General features: G+C 49.0%; 1 protein-coding gene across 3 annotated transcripts; it reads left to right on the top strand.

The window, feature by feature from the left end:
• Positions 1-2,743: 2,743 nt before the first annotated feature.
• Positions 2,744-15,367, top strand: UBL7 (ubiquitin like 7). Of its 3 annotated transcripts, none has more exons than XM_032468909.1 (11): positions 2,744-2,871; positions 4,239-4,451; positions 5,230-5,349; positions 8,750-8,832; positions 9,547-9,631; positions 10,196-10,253; positions 10,978-11,111; positions 11,371-11,420; positions 11,664-11,831; positions 12,425-12,547; positions 15,117-15,367. In XM_032468909.1, exons 1-11 carry the CDS (start codon positions 2,832-2,834, stop codon positions 15,252-15,254), a joined length of 1,212 nt encoding a protein of 403 aa, XP_032324800.1. In that variant the 5' UTR covers positions 2,744-2,831; the 3' UTR covers positions 15,255-15,367. The 3 variants fall into 3 exon arrangements, with proteins under 3 accessions (XP_032324800.1, XP_032324801.1, XP_032324799.1); XM_032468910.1 differs by having other exon boundaries at positions 2,811-2,921; XM_032468908.1 differs by having other exon boundaries at positions 2,831-2,955.
• The last annotated feature ends 1,508 nt before the right edge of the window (positions 15,368-16,875 follow it).

Genomic DNA, 16,875 nt, shown 5'->3' with positions numbered 1-16,875 from the left:
GGAAGGGGTAATTCAGAAGACCCTTTTTATTATGCTGTGGTAGTTTCCTTCTATTGCTTTTTCTTGAGTGTTTTTATTTTGAAAGGATGTCGAATTTTGTCAGTGCTTTTTCTAGATGGAGATGCTCAAGTGGTTATTTTCTCTTCACTTTGTTGATGTGGTGTATTACATTAATTTTGGGGTGTTAAACCATCTTTACATTTCAGGAATAAATCCCATTGGTCATGGCGTGTAATTCTTTAAAATTGAATGCTATTTGCTAGTATTTTGTTGATTTTTGCCTCAATGTTTATAATGGGTATTGGACTGTAGTTTTCTTGTACTGTCTTCGTCTGGCTTTGGTGTCAGGGTAATTCTGTCCTTGTAAAATGAGTAGAAAGTGTTCCTTCCTCCTCAGTTATTTGGAAAAGTTTGAGCAGAATTAGAATTGTATTAGTCGTTTAAATGCTTGGTAGAATTCACCAGTGAAGTCACCAGGTCCAGTGCTTTTCTTTGTTGGCAGTTTGTTTTTTGTTTTAATAGCAAAATGTTTTTTTCTTTTTTTTTTTTTTTCAAAAGCTTCTCAGCACTATCTAGGGTGACAATCTTTTAAAAGTTTCAACTTTATTTAATAGTATCAGTTTTAGCCTTTCAGAGGCACAGCCCAAATGCTATGGTGTTAAAACAAGAGTCTCCAAGCAAGGTTTCCAGGACCACTAATTTCTCTGCAAAGGTACTCATCAGCTTCAAAACTCACTGCCTTTTTCCAGTTATCCTTTCATTTCTGGCATATGAAGATTTCCCATTTCTCCTGTGCCCACAGCTATGTGATTGGTAATATGTATTATTTTATACATTTTTTTGTTTTTAGCCGAAGTATTTACAGATGATTCTCACTTGCTAACTTGCCAGGCCCAGAAATCTCCATATTAATTTTATAAACAGAAAGTTATTTAAAAAACACAAATGTGTATTCTCATCATTTATTTTCTAGTAGTTAATGATTGGGCAAATAATTTCTTGAAGGTTCAATGAAAAATTGTCCACCACTTTCTCAGAGAAAACTAATGAGAGAAAACTAAAATATGAATTGGCTGAAGGACTGCCTGGATACTTTGTTTTTTATCATTTCTGGTCATCCATCTTTGTCTTGGGTTCAGGCTTCTAATTTTATCTAGAATCTGACCCTGGCTTCTGACCTACCAAGCACCTGTGAGACAGGCTGGGGCCTGGGACCTGGGATCCTGGGCTGCAAGGCTTGCACCTGGACCATAAAACAGAACACAAAGAAACTATCAGGGACTAAGAATAACTGTGTACATGCACAGTTGGGGTGAATTATGAACAAGATACAAAAAGACTGAAAACCCAACTGCCACTTCTGAGGTGTCAGGAGCAAAAGCAGAGTGCTGAGCATGATCCCTGCACACAGCACCACCAAGGGGCAGGGCAGACCACCTAAGCTACTGAACACAGCACCACCAAGGGGCAGGGCAGACCACCTAAGCCAAACCTCCAGCCTAACCCATGAATCTGCCCCTACCCTCACCCCATTTAGGGGGCCAGCTCCCCTCTCCTTGGGGAGTGAGCAAGGGAACCTGTTACTTGTTTTTGCTCCGTTATGCTGCAGCATGGGTCCCCATAAAGCCTTGCCTGAATTTCTTGTCTGGCCTCATCAATTTCTATTGATTAAGGAGGCCAAGAATGCTGATCAGTAACACCTACTTGGTAAATTGGTTCTCAAAGAACATGTTTGGTCCTGGGTTATTCCTTCATTAGTTTACTCATTTAATAATTTCAAATGTTCAAAAACACTGTAATAATTCAGAACTCAGAGAGGCTTACCTCCTTTCCTGGGAGCAACAAGCCACATTTGGTAAATAGCTTTGGCCGAATTATTCATTCAGCACATACTTATTGCTCACCTACAACGTGCCAGGTCTTGGTCAACTGCTGAATATAATGGAAGGATAAGATAGTTACTGTTCATTTTCCTATATAACTTATAACTAAATTAAACAAAAAATTCATGTGCACCTAGTATGCTCATCTCCACTATGAGGGAAACAAGATAGAAAGATGCGGGTTCCAAATCTGCGGATACTGAGTGCTGACTGCACTACGCCACTTTATATAAGGGATTTGGGGATCCGCAGATTTTGGTATGCAGTGGGGGTCCTGGAAGCAATCCCCTGCAGATACCCAAGGACGACTGTATGCCGTTTCTCCATGAGCGTCCAGTGGAAATTCCCCTTCCCTAATTGATTCTATGAATGGCTTATATGAACTTCACCACTGCATGAAGGGGTGGGACATACCAGGAACGTTACGTGGTAACTCCTCTCAACGACACCGACTTTTAGAGGCAGTCATCCTTCGGTTCCTGGTATGCCCCACAGGTAGGTTCGCCGCGAGAAGCCTGAGGCGGGGAGCACTAAAGAGGCTGACTTCACTCGAGGGCAGGCGGTTTTCTGGTGAGGGCTGCTGGGAGTCGCTGGGGCGTGTCCGAAGAAGCTGCTCTGGAAAGGGACCTCCCGAAGGGAAGGGTCGGAGCAGGAGGGTCCCGCAGCGGGCGTTCCCACCTGCGGCGCTTAACCGACAGACTGTACAGCTTTCCCAGTACACTGCGGAAACCGCGGGGCTGCAAACCTCACACAAGGCCTCTCTCTCCTGACTCGCACCCTAGAACACGGACCCTCTCCTGTGAAAGCACTAAGGAGATCTCGCGCGGGAACATTCAAGCGGCCCAGAAACCACGCCCTCCCCGGAACCGGAAGCTCTGCAACTAGCGCCGCTTGTCGGCCGGCCATTTATAAACCGTCAGTGGCTGGGTCAAAACTACAACTCCCAGAATGCAAAGCGAAGCTTCCGGTTTCCGGCGAGAGGACCTGAGTGAGTGTTTACGCCGGCGGCCCTGCGGCCGGGTTCCTTCCGCGGGACGGGTGAGGGCGCTGGGTCCTGGGCCGCACGGGATCGGTGTGTGTTACTAGTTAGCTGGTTCTGTGGGCGCGGTGGGGTTGTCACCCAAGAGATAAGTGTCCCTGTCCCACTATTAACTATCAGTGACCTTGGGCCACTGACTTCACCTTTCTGCGTCTCGATTCCTTTGTCTGTAACATGTCATCATCTGATAATGCCTGCTTTAGGGAACAATTGTGAGGATTAAATGAGATAATGGTAAATTAAAAGACCTGTTTCCTTCCCTGCCGTAAACCTGGAGATGGGAGGACTGAGGATGCCTTAGGATCTGCTGGGCAGCCTCGGAGCCTTTTCTTTTACTTCCAAAGAAGGCACTTTGGAAGCAATAATGATTATAACAGGGGCTGGTCTTGCCTTACGGGATTCTTCCACCCTCACAGTTTCTGGTTCATTTTCTGGGCACCCATATGTGCCAGGCATTGGGATAATAAAGTAAAAAAATTCTAGCCTTTGCTTGCAAGGGCCTCTAAGAATGAGGTGCGGGCGAGATTGAGAAGTAAACGAATATTTGTAACCCTTTTCCTTGAGGGAATGTGAGAATAACAGAGGAAAGGGAGAGGGGACAGAGGAGGTTGTGTTTGGGTTGGTCTTAGTAGGAGTTTACTTAGAGACCAAAGGGAAGAAGAACTGCAGGCAGAGTTAGCAGATAAGCAGAGGTGTAAAGTCAGGGAGAGCTTTGTTATGAATCCCAGCTTGGAATTGGACTTAAGCGTTGGGGAGGGTGGGGCAGCCCAGAACTCTTGGGGAGGAAGGCTGGCAAAATGAACCGATGGGAATGTTTTTGAAAGCCAGGGTGTGGAGTTTAGACATTCATAAAAGTGGTTTGGAGTCATGGGCGGGATTCTCAGCAGAAAAGTGACTTGAACAGATCTGTGTTTTAAAATGATGAGTTGAGTGGCAGCATGGATATTTGATAGGGAGAGGCAAGAGGCAGGGAGTTATAAAGCTGTTTCAGTAGTTCAAGCAAGAGTTGTTAAAGAAAAATTGGAAATGTAGTGTACATAAGGGAGAGAGTTGGATGATTTCATTTGAACCTCACATTTCTGTTAGCTGGGATGGCATTTTTATGTCCACTTTAAAGATGGAGAAACTGAGGCCTAGAGAGCTGAAGTTCCTTGCTGTCTATGATAGGATGAGTAAAGAGAGGACCCCAGATTCTAGTCTGTTCTCCTGATGCTACATCCTGTGCTTTTGAATTATCCCTCATTCAATCCCTTGGGGTGGGGGTGGTGTAGGGTGGTGATCTGTCCTTTAACCACTAAGACTTTGTTCTTTCACAGGGAAAAAGAGAGAGCGCGAAAGAGAGAGGATGTCTCTCTCAGACTGGCACCTGGCAGTGAAGCTGGCTGACCAGCCACTTGCCCCAAAGTCTATTCTTCGGTTACCAGAGACAGAGCTGGGAGAATACTCACTGGGGGGCTATAGTATTTCATTTCTGAAGCAGCTTATTGCTGGCAAACTCCAGGAGTCTGTTCCAGACCCTGAACTGATTGGTGAGTCTTGGCTGGGAATGGGCTGCTGCTCTGATCTCTTTTTGGGGAAAATACTTCTGGAGTTACAAGAGTAAATTAGGAATTTGGAATTTTTTGCCTCATAGTGTTAATACTCCGGGGAAGTGATTGTTGTTGAGTGAATAGGAACACAAATTATATAGTAAAACAGTTGGTTGCCATTTCTGCTGTACATTATATACATTATACTGGACTACTTTGCCACAAAGTTCCTTAACTGTGACGCTGTTGAATTCTTTCTCTGAAAGAACAAGAATTTGGGGTGGGCTAGGGAAGGAGGAGCTGATCAGGGAAAGCCCCCAGTACACAGCATTTGAAGTAGGTCTTAAGGGATGATTAGAAGGATTTTTGGGTGATTAGAGAGAAGGCAAGGAAAAAGGAAAGGAAGATGGAAGGGTGGAGGAAGAAGGAATTTAAATATAATTAAATTGTATTATAAACATGATGGCATATAAACTGACAAAAAAAGGTGTGTTTTCAGTCATAAGAACACTGGGTTCATGCTTTTTTATTGTTGCATTTTCCCATTCATTTAAAATGAGCAGTTTCTAGGATGTTAAGCTCTAGAGCTTTCCTGTGCTTATGCTGGCTAACAATCGTTATTAAAGTGTATTTATTAAATAATAGTACTTTTTAAGGCATCTGTCATTCTCCAGCTATCTGTCAAAACAAGATAAAGTCTTAAGCGACAGAAACCATTTAAAATTGTTCTGAGGAGCAAAATATAAACGGACAGTTATTTTTATTTTATTTTTTTTAGATCTGATATACTGTGGCCGGAAGCTAAAAGATGATCAGACCCTTGACTTCTATGGCATTCAGCCTGGGTCCACAGTCCATGTTCTACGCAAGTCCTGGCCAGAGCCAGATCAGAAACCAGGTGCGTGAGGAGCGGCCCTTAGACGTGCAGGGCTTCTGTAATATCAAGGGAAGGGTCTGTGTGTTCTTAAGGCATGGGCCTGGGTGGAACAAAGGGATGATTTACTGAGATGATGATAAAGGATATCTTTATTATTTACTGGATTCGACCACATTGAAAACCAGGGCAGTTTTGATCTTCTTGCTACCAACACCACTAACAGAAGGGGGTTTGTTTCTCTACTTTTAAAGTTCATCACCCACTGTTCTAATGAACAGGCAGGGAGTGTGTGTCTGTTTAAACTCCTTTAGGGTAACAGTTTATTTCTCAGTGAACTTTGTATCTTTGTTTTTGTCCTTCTCATTAGAAAAAAGCTGGAAACTCCTTGCCCTCCTCTAAATGCTGTAGTTTGTTCTCTCGTTAGCAGATCTTCCCATGCGCTGCTTCAGGCAGTGACTTGTTCAGTCAGCTCACTCCTCCTGCTATACTGGTTATTTATTTTCCTAAAGCTTGAAAATTTTCAAATGGTATGAAAATCGCTCTTGAAGGAAACATACAAAGCCTCGAACAGCTTTTTTGATTTATTGATAAAAGGTGCTGTGTGGAATTCATAATGTAAAATTTTCATATGTATTTTAAAAGCCTCCCCAAGGATAAAGCTGAGCTGTATAAGAGATTAACTTTGTTAAAAACGAGCAGTTTGACAAATTTTTTATGTTCACAAATGCTATGATGGGTTATCAGCTTGAAATTTCCCCCTCTTTTCAATTCTAAACATAAAGGACAAAAAGGTCTTCTTCGATGGGAAGTGAGAAAGAGACAGGCAGTCTCTGACACCTGGGGGCTGGCCCGGTCCTCAGCTAGGCCTTGAAACATGAACAGTTTCACAAGTCGCCACCATCTACGAGCTCACACACCCTGGGACCATAAAGGATCAAGACAAAAACAAAATCCCGCTTGTTTCTAAACAAAGACAAAGACCTGAACATTGTTCAGACCACAAAAATGACTGAATATCCCTCTATCCTGGCTGCTGGTTGCTTTACCAGGTACAGCTTTCTCCTTGCTCTAGTCTTCCTTCCTTCTAGATGAGAAGTATTAAGATAATCGATCGTAAATCCACCCCCACTTCCTGACAGCATCCAATCCAGAGCCAAGCCCTGCTTCCTTACACTTCCCCCCAAGTCACTCAGCCAAAGCCCAAATCCTACAGTAAGTCCTTTCTCGCATCCTCTTACTGAGACGCCCCCCCGGCTCCTGAGGTGTGCTTTCTCCCTGTAAGGAGCAGGAAACCCAGATTGTTCAGCTGCAGGTGTGCCCCTCTGGTCTTTGGCTGGAGGGCTTTGACAGAAGGAAAGTAACATTTGTTGCTTCTTCCAGCCAGATTGTTTCTCTTTGATATCTCATTTAATCATTGCTGTGGCTCTGCAGGTTAGTTAGCATTTCACAGACAAGAAAAAGAGGGTTAGAAAGGTATTTATTCAAGGTCACCTACTTAGAAAATGAATGCAAGGGCTGGGATGTGAGTCCAGGTTTTCCTGGCTCAAGAGCCCATGTTGTTTCCACCAGGATGGCTGCCTCCCACTTCCAAAGGCTGAGATTAGCTCAGAGATGTTATAAGGACTACTGTAACTCTTAGCTGATTATGAGCTTAAGATTTGAAGAGTCCTTTTCCTCCCCCTTCTGCCTGGAGATTTATTTTTGAAACAAATGGACTTTTTATTGGGAGGTGAAAATAAACTTTTGTATCTGAAAAGAAACTGTTTTGTGACGGCACCTTAGGTATTTTATCCTTGAGCGCTCTTCCAAAAGGAAGCATGTTTCTTTATATCCCACCAGATTAGAGCCTGTAGGAGGGGAAGCTGTCAGTCTCCTCCTTCCCACCTGAATCCCTTTGGTGGTTCTTCACAGAGGGTTACTGACCCCTGTAGGATCTCACTTAGACCTGCTGTTTGAGCAGGGATGTGTACCCTGGGCTCCAGCCACAAAAACGACTTGCTGTTCCCTCCAAGCACCTCATTATATTCTTCCATGCCTTTGCACGTGTTTTCACTTAGGCCTGGAGTACCTTCTCCCCCGAGTAAGTGTCTGTTCTGCCTTAAATACCTCTCTCAAACGTTCTCTCCTGGGAGGCAGCTCTTGTGGCCCTCCCTTTCGGCAGTGGCTCTCTGCCTCTGTGTTCCTAACGCCGGCGCTGCCATCCATATCTCCGTTGAAATCCTCAGCATGGTACTTTATAATGGTGTGTTTGATCCATTCTTGTTTCTCTACTGTCTTTAAGAGTTCCCTGATGGCAGGGACTGTTATTTTTTGCATTCCTGTGCCTTGCCTAAAATCAGATTTACTCCAAAAGCATGTAGTAAATGCTTAGTACATGTCTGTTGAATGAATAAATTAGGTAATTTACTTGAGATGAGTATTTTTCAAAAGAGACAACCCTGATGATTAGAACTGCAGGTCAGGATGTGGTTCACCTTGCTTGCTTTGGGAATGGTGCCTCTGCAGCTGGGCCGCACCCAGACTGTCCAATCACAAGTAGCCATGATCATTACACTTTTAAAAGTGTGACCCAGTGTGGACTTCTACTTACGCCCTCTCTTTTTACCCAGATTTCTTCACCAGTGGAGTGGGCTGATGTCCTAAATAATAAAGTGACCAAGTAACACTAAGACAACTGCTAAACTTTCCCATATATATGAAGCATAGTGTCCAAAGTTCAAAAAGGAGCTGTGAATCTCAGTGACAGTGTCCTTGCTTTTGGGCATGTGATGAAAGTTTGTAAAGAACCCTAGAAGTACAGTGTTTTCTTGGTCCTCTGGTACTTTTTTTTTTTTAAAATAAAAATAATATTATAGGCTCCTGAAGGAAAATATCCAGGAGAAAAGTTACCCTTAACCCTGTCACCCTACCTAGGGGCTGTTCTTCCCCTAGCCCCCCCACCCCAGTTTGGGGCCACGTGTACACTGACACATCTTACAGAGTTTTACTAGAGAATGCACACACAACTTCGTGTTCTGTTTCTTTCTCTTAGCATATTGTGTCAACAGAGCTCCATATTGTTCAGATGGCTTGAAGCTCCTATTTTAAATCACAGCACCAAAGTCTACTGAGTTCATTATACTTTTCTCTTTTTTAAAAGTAAGAAGTCTAGAGTTCCTGCAGTGGGGTATTGATCAGAACAGTTTCTTTTATGTGGTAAGATTCCCCTCTGCTGGAGCTTGGATTTGCTTACCTACTGAAGATGCTTAAAAGAGAGTGCGGTTTTCACATCTGTGGCATGAATGGGTTTTTCTGAACGGGTGCTCATTCTTAGTGGGATGACAAGGGAAGGGAGCCTGCACCTGGGCACGTGCTGAAATGTTCTGCACCGGCGGCCAGGGCAGGGCCCAGGCTGTAGGATAACTGAGTGTCTCGTCTCCAGAACCTGTGGACAAAGTGGCTGCCCTGAGGGAGTTCCGGGTGCTTCACACTGCCCTGCACAGCAGCTCCTCCTACAGGGAGGCGGTGAGTGTGTGCCACGGCCCCTGCGAGACTAGCCAGGGCTGCTGGAGAGGGGGAACACTGGAGAGAGGTGTAGAGTGGGAGCTAGAAGCCCGTTGCCATGGCTCCCAAGCGTCCCTTGGGGAGTTTTTGCCACGTCTGTGTGTCTCAGCAGAGCCCTGTCTTCCCCCAAAGAACTGTCAGCTAGGCATTGTTGATTCCCTGTAAGGACACAGCCTCTCCTGCCACTGGCCTCATGGAATGAGTATGGTTACAGCCAAGGAGCCATGTACTGTTTCTGCTGGGCTTCATTCTTTGAACTGCCTGCCCACTGGGAAAGCACACTGGTCTCTTTCTGCAGGAGAGTCTCAATAAGCAAAATTAATACAGCTGCAAACTTCCCAATATATATAAATGCAACATGGTGATTGTATGGAGATTGAACAGGACTTTGGGGACCTAGAGAAACCTTTGGGCTTGTAACGAGAGCTTTTATTTTGGAGGAAAGGACCAGAGACTGAAGGTTTACTGTGATGTTGCTTTTTTATTGTTTGTTTCCCCTCCAGTAAGCCACAGTCTCAGGAAAAAAGAGGCTCCTCGGGTTTCCTGGGGCTGTTGCTGCATTGTGGTGGCGAGTGTGCAAGCACTTAGAGGGAGGAAGTACTTCAGTGGAGTGTGGGTATTCGCTGAGTGCGCTGAGCTGGTGGGAGTGCTCAGCCCTCCCCATTTCTCCTGCAGGTTTTTAAGATGCTCAGCAATAAGGAATCTCTGGATCAGATCATTGTGGCTACCCCAGGCCTCAGCAGTGACCCCATTGCTCTTGGTAAGTACACGGCTGAACTTAAGGAAGTGGAAGCTGTTGGAGAAAGAGAAACCCGGAGGAGGCGCTTTTACCCTAAAGGACGTTTGACCGTCTTTTGAAGAATCACTGTTCTTGTGGGAGGAGGGGATGTAACCCAGATGTGTTCCATGTACCCAGCCCTCCAAGGGAAATCATGGCCCACAGGGGAAATCATGGCCTACCTAACATCATAAATGAGACTATGAGGAAGCCATGTGAGGGCAGCAGTTAGCCCAAACCACAGCAGTCAGGGAAGACTTCCTGCACACCTTGATGGATACGGGAAGAACACAGAGGTGTGGGAAAAGGAGGCTGGTGCATCGGTGTACAGTACGTAACCTAAGTGCTGGGGGAGGCGGCGAGCAGGGCGCAAGGGGGAGAGCACCTGGGTCGTGCTCCCGGTGCTCAGTTTCCCCCACTTCCCGTGCGGGCTGCTTTGTAGTCCTGTGTCCCTGGTAAGCCAGGTGCTCTGAGGTCTAAGGCCTCTTCTTCCCACTGGACCTGGCTAGATTTCCAGTCTCTGAGGTGAGCCCCTTTCTCCTTCAGGGGTTCTCCAGGACAAGGACCTCTTCTCTGTCTTTGCTGATCCCAGCATGCTTGATACGTAAGTACACCCATCTTTTTAAGGGGACCCTCTATCTACTCACGGTCGGGCCAGAAACCTAATCGTCATCCTGGATTCTGCTCTTGGAGGCCATCCCCCAAATCTGTCTTCTAAGTATGTCAGGAGGTGAGAAGGAGCGAGGGCTTCTGGGGAGTGACAGAGTCCAAGGGCAGGGGCACGCAGAGATGTATAGATGAAGCGGGGCTCTGAAGGAGGTGGCTTTGCAGGCCAGGCTCAGCTTAGACCGCATTCGATAGACATTCGGGAGCCTTTGAAGGATTTGAAGCTAGGGGAAGAAGCAGGTGCGTAGATCCCCAAATTTTAGAGCTGGAAGGGGTAGTAGAAGTTGTGTCCCCGTATTTGCAAGTGAAGAAAACAGCCCCACCCTGGAAAGAGAAGGGGCCTGTCAAAGATCACCCAGTGACATAGTGGTGGAGCCAGGAGCAGAGGCTGATGCCTGAGCCGCCCGGGCTGCACCTGTCCCATCACACATGCGGAAGGGAAGGTGGGGCAGCGGCAGTGGGTCCCGGGGTGAAGGCCTGGCTGCTGTTGCTGGGGGCAGAGCGGCAGGAGGACAAGGCAAAGGGGGAGATTGCTGACACTGCGGAATTGAAGGGCAGACAAGGGGGGCTTGATTACTGTGAGGGCACCCAGAATTCCTGTCATGGCCAGGGATGCTCCTTCCTTCTTTGTCACCCGTGTGTTTCTTCCTGCCCCATCTCAGGTTGGTGCCTGCTCACCCCGCCCTGGTCAATGCCATTGTCCTGGTTCTGCACTCAGTGGCAGGCAGCACCCCGTTGCCAGGGGCCGACTCCTCTTCCCGGGGCATGCCCTCCAGCTCGTACCGGGACATGCCAGGTGAGCCCCAGGGCAGCGGAGCACAGGCCCCTCCGGGGCGGGCAGCGGCCCAGGGATTTGCTCTACTCAGCAGCTATGTATAGTGCTGGCAGCGGGTGTTCCTTGGGAACTCTTGGTTTGAGTCAGGGAGTGCATCTGTCCTGTAATTTTCCAGGGGGAGAGAGGAAAATCTGAGTTTGGAGCGTAGCTAGAGCTGAGATTCTGGAGCTGCGCCTGTGCCTTCCTGCTCTTCCTCCTAAATCTGTTCTCCCTCCTCCAGGTGGCTTCCTGTTTGAAGGGCTCTCTGATGATGAGGATGACTTTCACCCAGTAAGTGGCCCAGCCGTCTGCTGCTTGGGAGAGATGTGCCGGGGTGCACCCCTCCCCGGGACCTGGCACGTGCCAGCAGGGAAGTGGTCAGAGGCCCTTTGGGGGCCCATCTGTGTCACACTGTTGCTTTCTGAACCTGGCAGCTTGGGGAGTCTCCCGAAGAACTGACCCTGGAGCGGGTGGGGGTTCGTCTGGGACTGTCCCAGTGTTGCTTCCCTGACTCTGGGCGCCTCCCTTGTCCAGAGCGCCAGGTCCACGCCCTCGAGCAGCACACCCAGCTCCCGCCCAGCTTCCCTGGGGTACAGTGGAGCTGCCGGACCCCGGCCCATCACCCAGAGTGAGCTGGCCACCGCCCTGGCCCTGGCCAGCACTCCGGAGAGCAGCTCTCACACACCAACTCCTGGCACCCAGGTATGGGAAGAGGGCCGGAGGGTGGCGGCTGGGCCCCAAGGGAGAAGGTCCCCGGGGTAGACTGGGTTCCCTTTGCTGACCCTGGTGCCGGGTCTGCTTTGGGCTGAACTCTGCCTGGAGCCCCCGTGGGGTTCCCAGTGCAGCTCAGGTGACCTCCCCCTCCCTGCCTTTAAGGCTCGGGAGTCTCTGGAGTTCAGCACAGCCCTAGTGGAGCCCTCCTCCCAGCAGCTGGGAAGAACCTCCCCTCACATAAGGTACCCTTACTTTTTCCTGAAAGCGGCCAAACGACACGGGCTTATGCATTCCTGGCGGCAGTCGCTCCAGCGTCCGAGGCCGTCTTCCAAGGCCTTCCCAGTGCTGGGTCCTGGACTGGGGCGGGGGCCCAGTTCCATCTCTCTGGACAGAAGAGGATGGAGCCTCTCCTGCCCACGTAGAGAACTTTTAGGCACCTCTGTGGGGCTGTCTCGTGCAGGCCCCTGCTGGAAGGCAGTTGCTGGGCCTTCGGGGCACTGACGGGTGATGCGACAGCAGTGGGTGTGTGCTGGAGACTGAGACGGCTGTGAGGGTGGCACTGACCACTGGTTTGTGTCTAGGGCCATTCCTCTGGGACCTCCCCGATGTCCTCCAGCGTCCAGTCAGGGACGCCCATCACCAACGATCTCTTCAGCCAAGCCCTCCAGCACGCCCTGCAGGCCTCCGGGCAGCCCAGCCTGCAGGTCAGTCTTCCCCACTCCTGGTGCCCACGCGGCTTCTTAGTTACTTTCGACCCTGAGCTTTTTTCTGCCCTCCGGAGGGCCTTCCCACTTGGCCTGCTTTGCTCTAGGAGGAGCTGGGACGTGGCAGTGTGACAGGGGAGGCTGCTCCCAGCAAGGCCAGTGGTCCCTGTGGCTTCCACTGCTGCCCCCAGTGACCGTGGCCTGACTCCAGTGACCGCCTGGCTTGGGTACCTGTGGCAGTTTTGGTGAAGAAGTCACTCATTCATTCTGTGAGCGTTGACTGAGCGTTGAGCACACATGTACGAGGCCTGGGTCCAGCTGCGGGGGTGGAGACGAGCCAGTCCTCACCCCTGCCGTGGAGGTCACCAGGCAGTTCCTGAGCGGGAGCGACAGGGTGAGAAGCCCAGCCCAGGCTTGAGGTGAGGGCCCAGGTCAGGGAGCGCTTCTCTGAGGAAGCGGCGTTTGGGCTGACTGTCAGAGACTTGGTTAAGGTTAGCCAGGCAGAGGAAGGGGTGTGTGTTTGTGGGAGGGGTGTTCAGGCAGAGGCAGCCACCTGTTTGAGGGGATGTGGAGGTACACGTGACAGCCTGAAGTCGGCAAGACCAGAAGGCAGCGTCCTGGTGGCAGATCCTCAGGTGGAGCTGGAGACAAGGAGGGCGGGAGCCTGAGAGTGAGCGCCCTGAGTGCCTGAGTGAGGTCAGACTTGTCCTGCAGTGACCAAGGAGCCACGGCAGGTTTTCAGCGGGGAGTGACAGCATCTCCCCGGCTCCCCATCATGGAAAGTGGAAGCTTAGCTAGCAGCTCAGTGGGTGGCCCAAGGGATTCGCGTTTACCACGTGCCTCGTGCACCAGCTGTTTGCTTCACTCCCTTTCCTTTGCTCCTCACGGTCAGCCTGGGGCGTGAATGTCATTTCTGGGACTCATTCATGGTCCTAAAGCCGTTAAGTGGTAGAGATGGGGTCAAGCCTGTGTGGTTTCCCTGCCCCACATGGCCGTGGTGGACAGGGAGGGGAGCGGGGGCAGGACCCATGGACAGCTGGGCTCTTTGGTCCCTTCATCTTCCCAGCCTGATGCCTGTCCCCTCTGCTCTGCATCCCAGGAGCGTTCACAGCTCCACCTGGCCTGTGAAATGAATTTGAGTTGCTTTGTGTGGTTTTTAAAAGCCTTCCACATCCTCACCCGTCCTGCCTGCCTCTCCGAATTTACATGTCATCCCCACTACCTTCTTCCCGTAGTGTGAACACATCATTTCTCCTAAGCTGTGTACTTCCTCCTTCATGAGACAGAGATATCGATGAAGCTTTGAATATTCTAAATTATTTTAAACGCTTATAGTAGAGAAGACCTTTCATAGCTGAAAGTCAAAATCCAGGAACCATCATATAAATAATAATATATCTTGAGTTCATAAAATTGAAAATCTCTGCATAGCAAATCAAACCAATCCAACAAAGAAAAAAAAAACAAGCAAAATCTAAAACCTAATGATAAATTGAGAAAAAAATCTGTAACCACGTATAAGACAAGGGTCAAAACCTTCCTGAATGGTAGAAATTCTAGTAATTTAGGACCAACAACTATATAGAAAAATGGGCAAAGGACATGAGTAGACTATGCATGAGAAAGGAAGTCCTGATGGCCCTTAAAGCTGCTTAGCTCCTTGCAGTCCCGTTTCTCGGAATTTCCCTGGAGCTGTATGTGCCTGTAGAAAATGACGTCTGTATAGAGCCGGTCACTGCAGTGCTGTTTGCACCGGCAAAGATTGGAAACAGCTCAGCTGTAGTATGTTTCAGGGCATCCAAAAATTGGAATATTATATACTTATTAAAACGTTCTTCATGTGTTGGCATAGAGAGATCTCCAGGACACATTAATTATGTTAGGAAAAAAAGGAGAGATCTAAGAAGATGGTAAATATAGGAATATATGTTCATATGTTCTTAAAGAAAATAAAATAGGTTATTGGGGGTGGAAATGGGAGTAGAGAAGAGTATGACTTTTTACGAGGTATCATGCTAAAAAACAGTGAATTTTATTTTATTTTTTGTTTTCTTTTATTTATTTAATGGAGGTGTTGGGGATTGAACCCTGGACCTTGTGCATCCTAAGCAGGCACTCTACCACTGAGCTGTCCCCTCCCTGCCAAAGTGAATTTTGAATTTACCCTCCCCTTGCCATGTGTGTGTGTGTGTGTGTGTGTGTGTGTGTGTGTGTGTGTGTGTGTGTCTGTCTGTCTGTCTGTCTGTCTGTCTGTCTGTCTGTCTCTATACATAAAGCAGGAGAAAGAAAGTAATTTAATCTTTTGAAATTTCAACATTGAGTACTTTGTGCTTTCTCTTTTGACCCTTATGTTACGTTTTCCCCTTTTCTATTGGTAAACTTTTAATTTGTTCTCTAAACCCTCAGGCCTCTCTCGTAGTCTTCCTAGAAGCCCTGTGCTGTAGGGAACTTCACATCAGCAGCTTTGCTGGAGGAACCCACCTTCCTCTCTCCCCCTCAAAAGGACAAAGATAAGCCGGTCTCTGTAGGATCCTAACTGACCCCTTCCCCCGGTCCTGTCTTTCTGCAGAGCCAGTGGCAGCCCCAGCTACAGCAGCTGCGCGACATGGGCATCCAGGACGACGAGCTGAGCCTGCGGGCCCTGCAGGCCACCGGGGGGGACATCCAGGCGGCCCTGGAGCTCATTTTTGCTGGAGGAGCCCCATGAACTCCCTGTTCCTCCTGAGCCCCCAGCAAACTGCCAAAGCAGCTGCCCATGGGGAGCACCCCTGAAGGTGCCCCATCTCCCCTCTCCCCAATACACCTGATGGTTGACTTCTGCTTTGTCCAGTGCTTGGCTTTTCTGGCTGATCTGAGATGGTGGAGGCTATGGGGCAAGCATGACGTGTGGGTCCTGGTGCCGTGGCATCTGGGAGCACGAATGGCCCTGCTTCTAGGCCCTGGGTGGAGCGTTTTAGACCCATGTCATAGGGTGCTGTGTGATGCCCATACTCTTGTTTGGGGGGATGTTTCCAGTGAGAGCCCCTAGAGCCTTTGGTGCACTGGGGTGTGGCATCCTCAGGATGTGCCCGAGGCTGGAGCAAGGCTGCTGCCCAGTCTCCTGGGTGGCTGCTGTGTTACCAGCTGTGGCCAGACGAGGCTTGTGCGTCAGAGATGACCAGTCTGAGGAGTGGCCATGCGGACTTCCAGGGGGAGCAGGTCGGGGCATTGCGTCATTCCCTCTCCCTAAAGCTTCCAAAAGATTCCTTGTCCCTCCCCTGGCCGAATCTCACCAGGCACTCTTTGGCACCTGTTTTGTAATAATGCCAGAATCCAGGCCTCAGAGCTGTGCCAGGAAGCAAGGCCCTCTTCTCTGTCCTGAAGGTGTAAATACAAGAGCAGTTAAATAACAATACTAAACAACAACACCAACACGAACAGGGCTCAGCTTTCATATTGAAGAGAGGGCACCAACCCCCAAGCTGCTACTCCATCTGTCCGAGCTCTCGTTCCCCTTGGCACGGCGTTCCCTGCTGCGTCACAGACATGTCCAAGTTGAGCGAGTGGGTTTCATGTGCTTTGAATACTTTGTCAGGAGAAAATCCTTCCCTTCAGCTGGTGTTTCAGGGGGAAGTTGCTCAGAGGTCTGCTCCTGCCCTGTGCCTTTGGCAAAGTTTCCATCCGCAGCATCCACCATCGTGGTCGTTTGGCTCCTGCTCATCACCTCCTGAGACAAGCTTTACCACTTATAAGAAGAACGGTCTACTCTTCTCTGTTCCCCAGAGCCATTACCCCTCAGCCCCCTTTCTGCCTCGAGGGACCACACAGAGCAAGCCTGCTCCCTCTGCTCCACGAGCAGGGTTTCAGTTCAGGAGAATAGTCAGTGTTTCACTTTCTTTGTGATCTGTCGTCCTGGTTTCAGTCCCCAGCACATCCTGTTCCTCTCTCCCTGGGTGACCTCCAGTTTATCACTGATGCTCCCAAAGGGAGGTCCTTGGGAGGCCTTACTATTCCAGATGTGGCCTGGGCGGCTTGTTTCCTTCCAGAAGATGTGTGGTCTCCACATTTCCCTCTCAATCCTAGAGCTAATGCTGAGGGGTGTTTGCATTGGCTGAGAAGACTCAGAACTTACCAGGCTTCTTGGTGCCAGGTCTATTCGTGCCTCAGTGGTCTGTCTGGAACCCAGCTGCCTCTCTGTGGTCAGGAGCAAAGACCAGGCAGCTCTGTCTTTGAACCTGATGTCTCTGGCTTGTTTGTGATGGAAACAAAGGCCAGTTCCATCCTCACGGGCCTGCCTTGGTCAAATGGGGCTGACACAGCCCTTCCCGTCCCCCGATACAGCCCGCCTG

The sequence above is a fragment of the Camelus ferus genome, chromosome 27, assembly GCF_009834535.1.
Source record: "Camelus ferus isolate YT-003-E chromosome 27, BCGSAC_Cfer_1.0, whole genome shotgun sequence".
Lineage (NCBI taxonomy): Eukaryota > Metazoa > Chordata > Mammalia > Artiodactyla > Camelidae > Camelus > Camelus ferus.
Note: the sequence above shows the minus strand (reverse complement) of the source record. Positions and strands in the feature narration are given on the sequence as shown.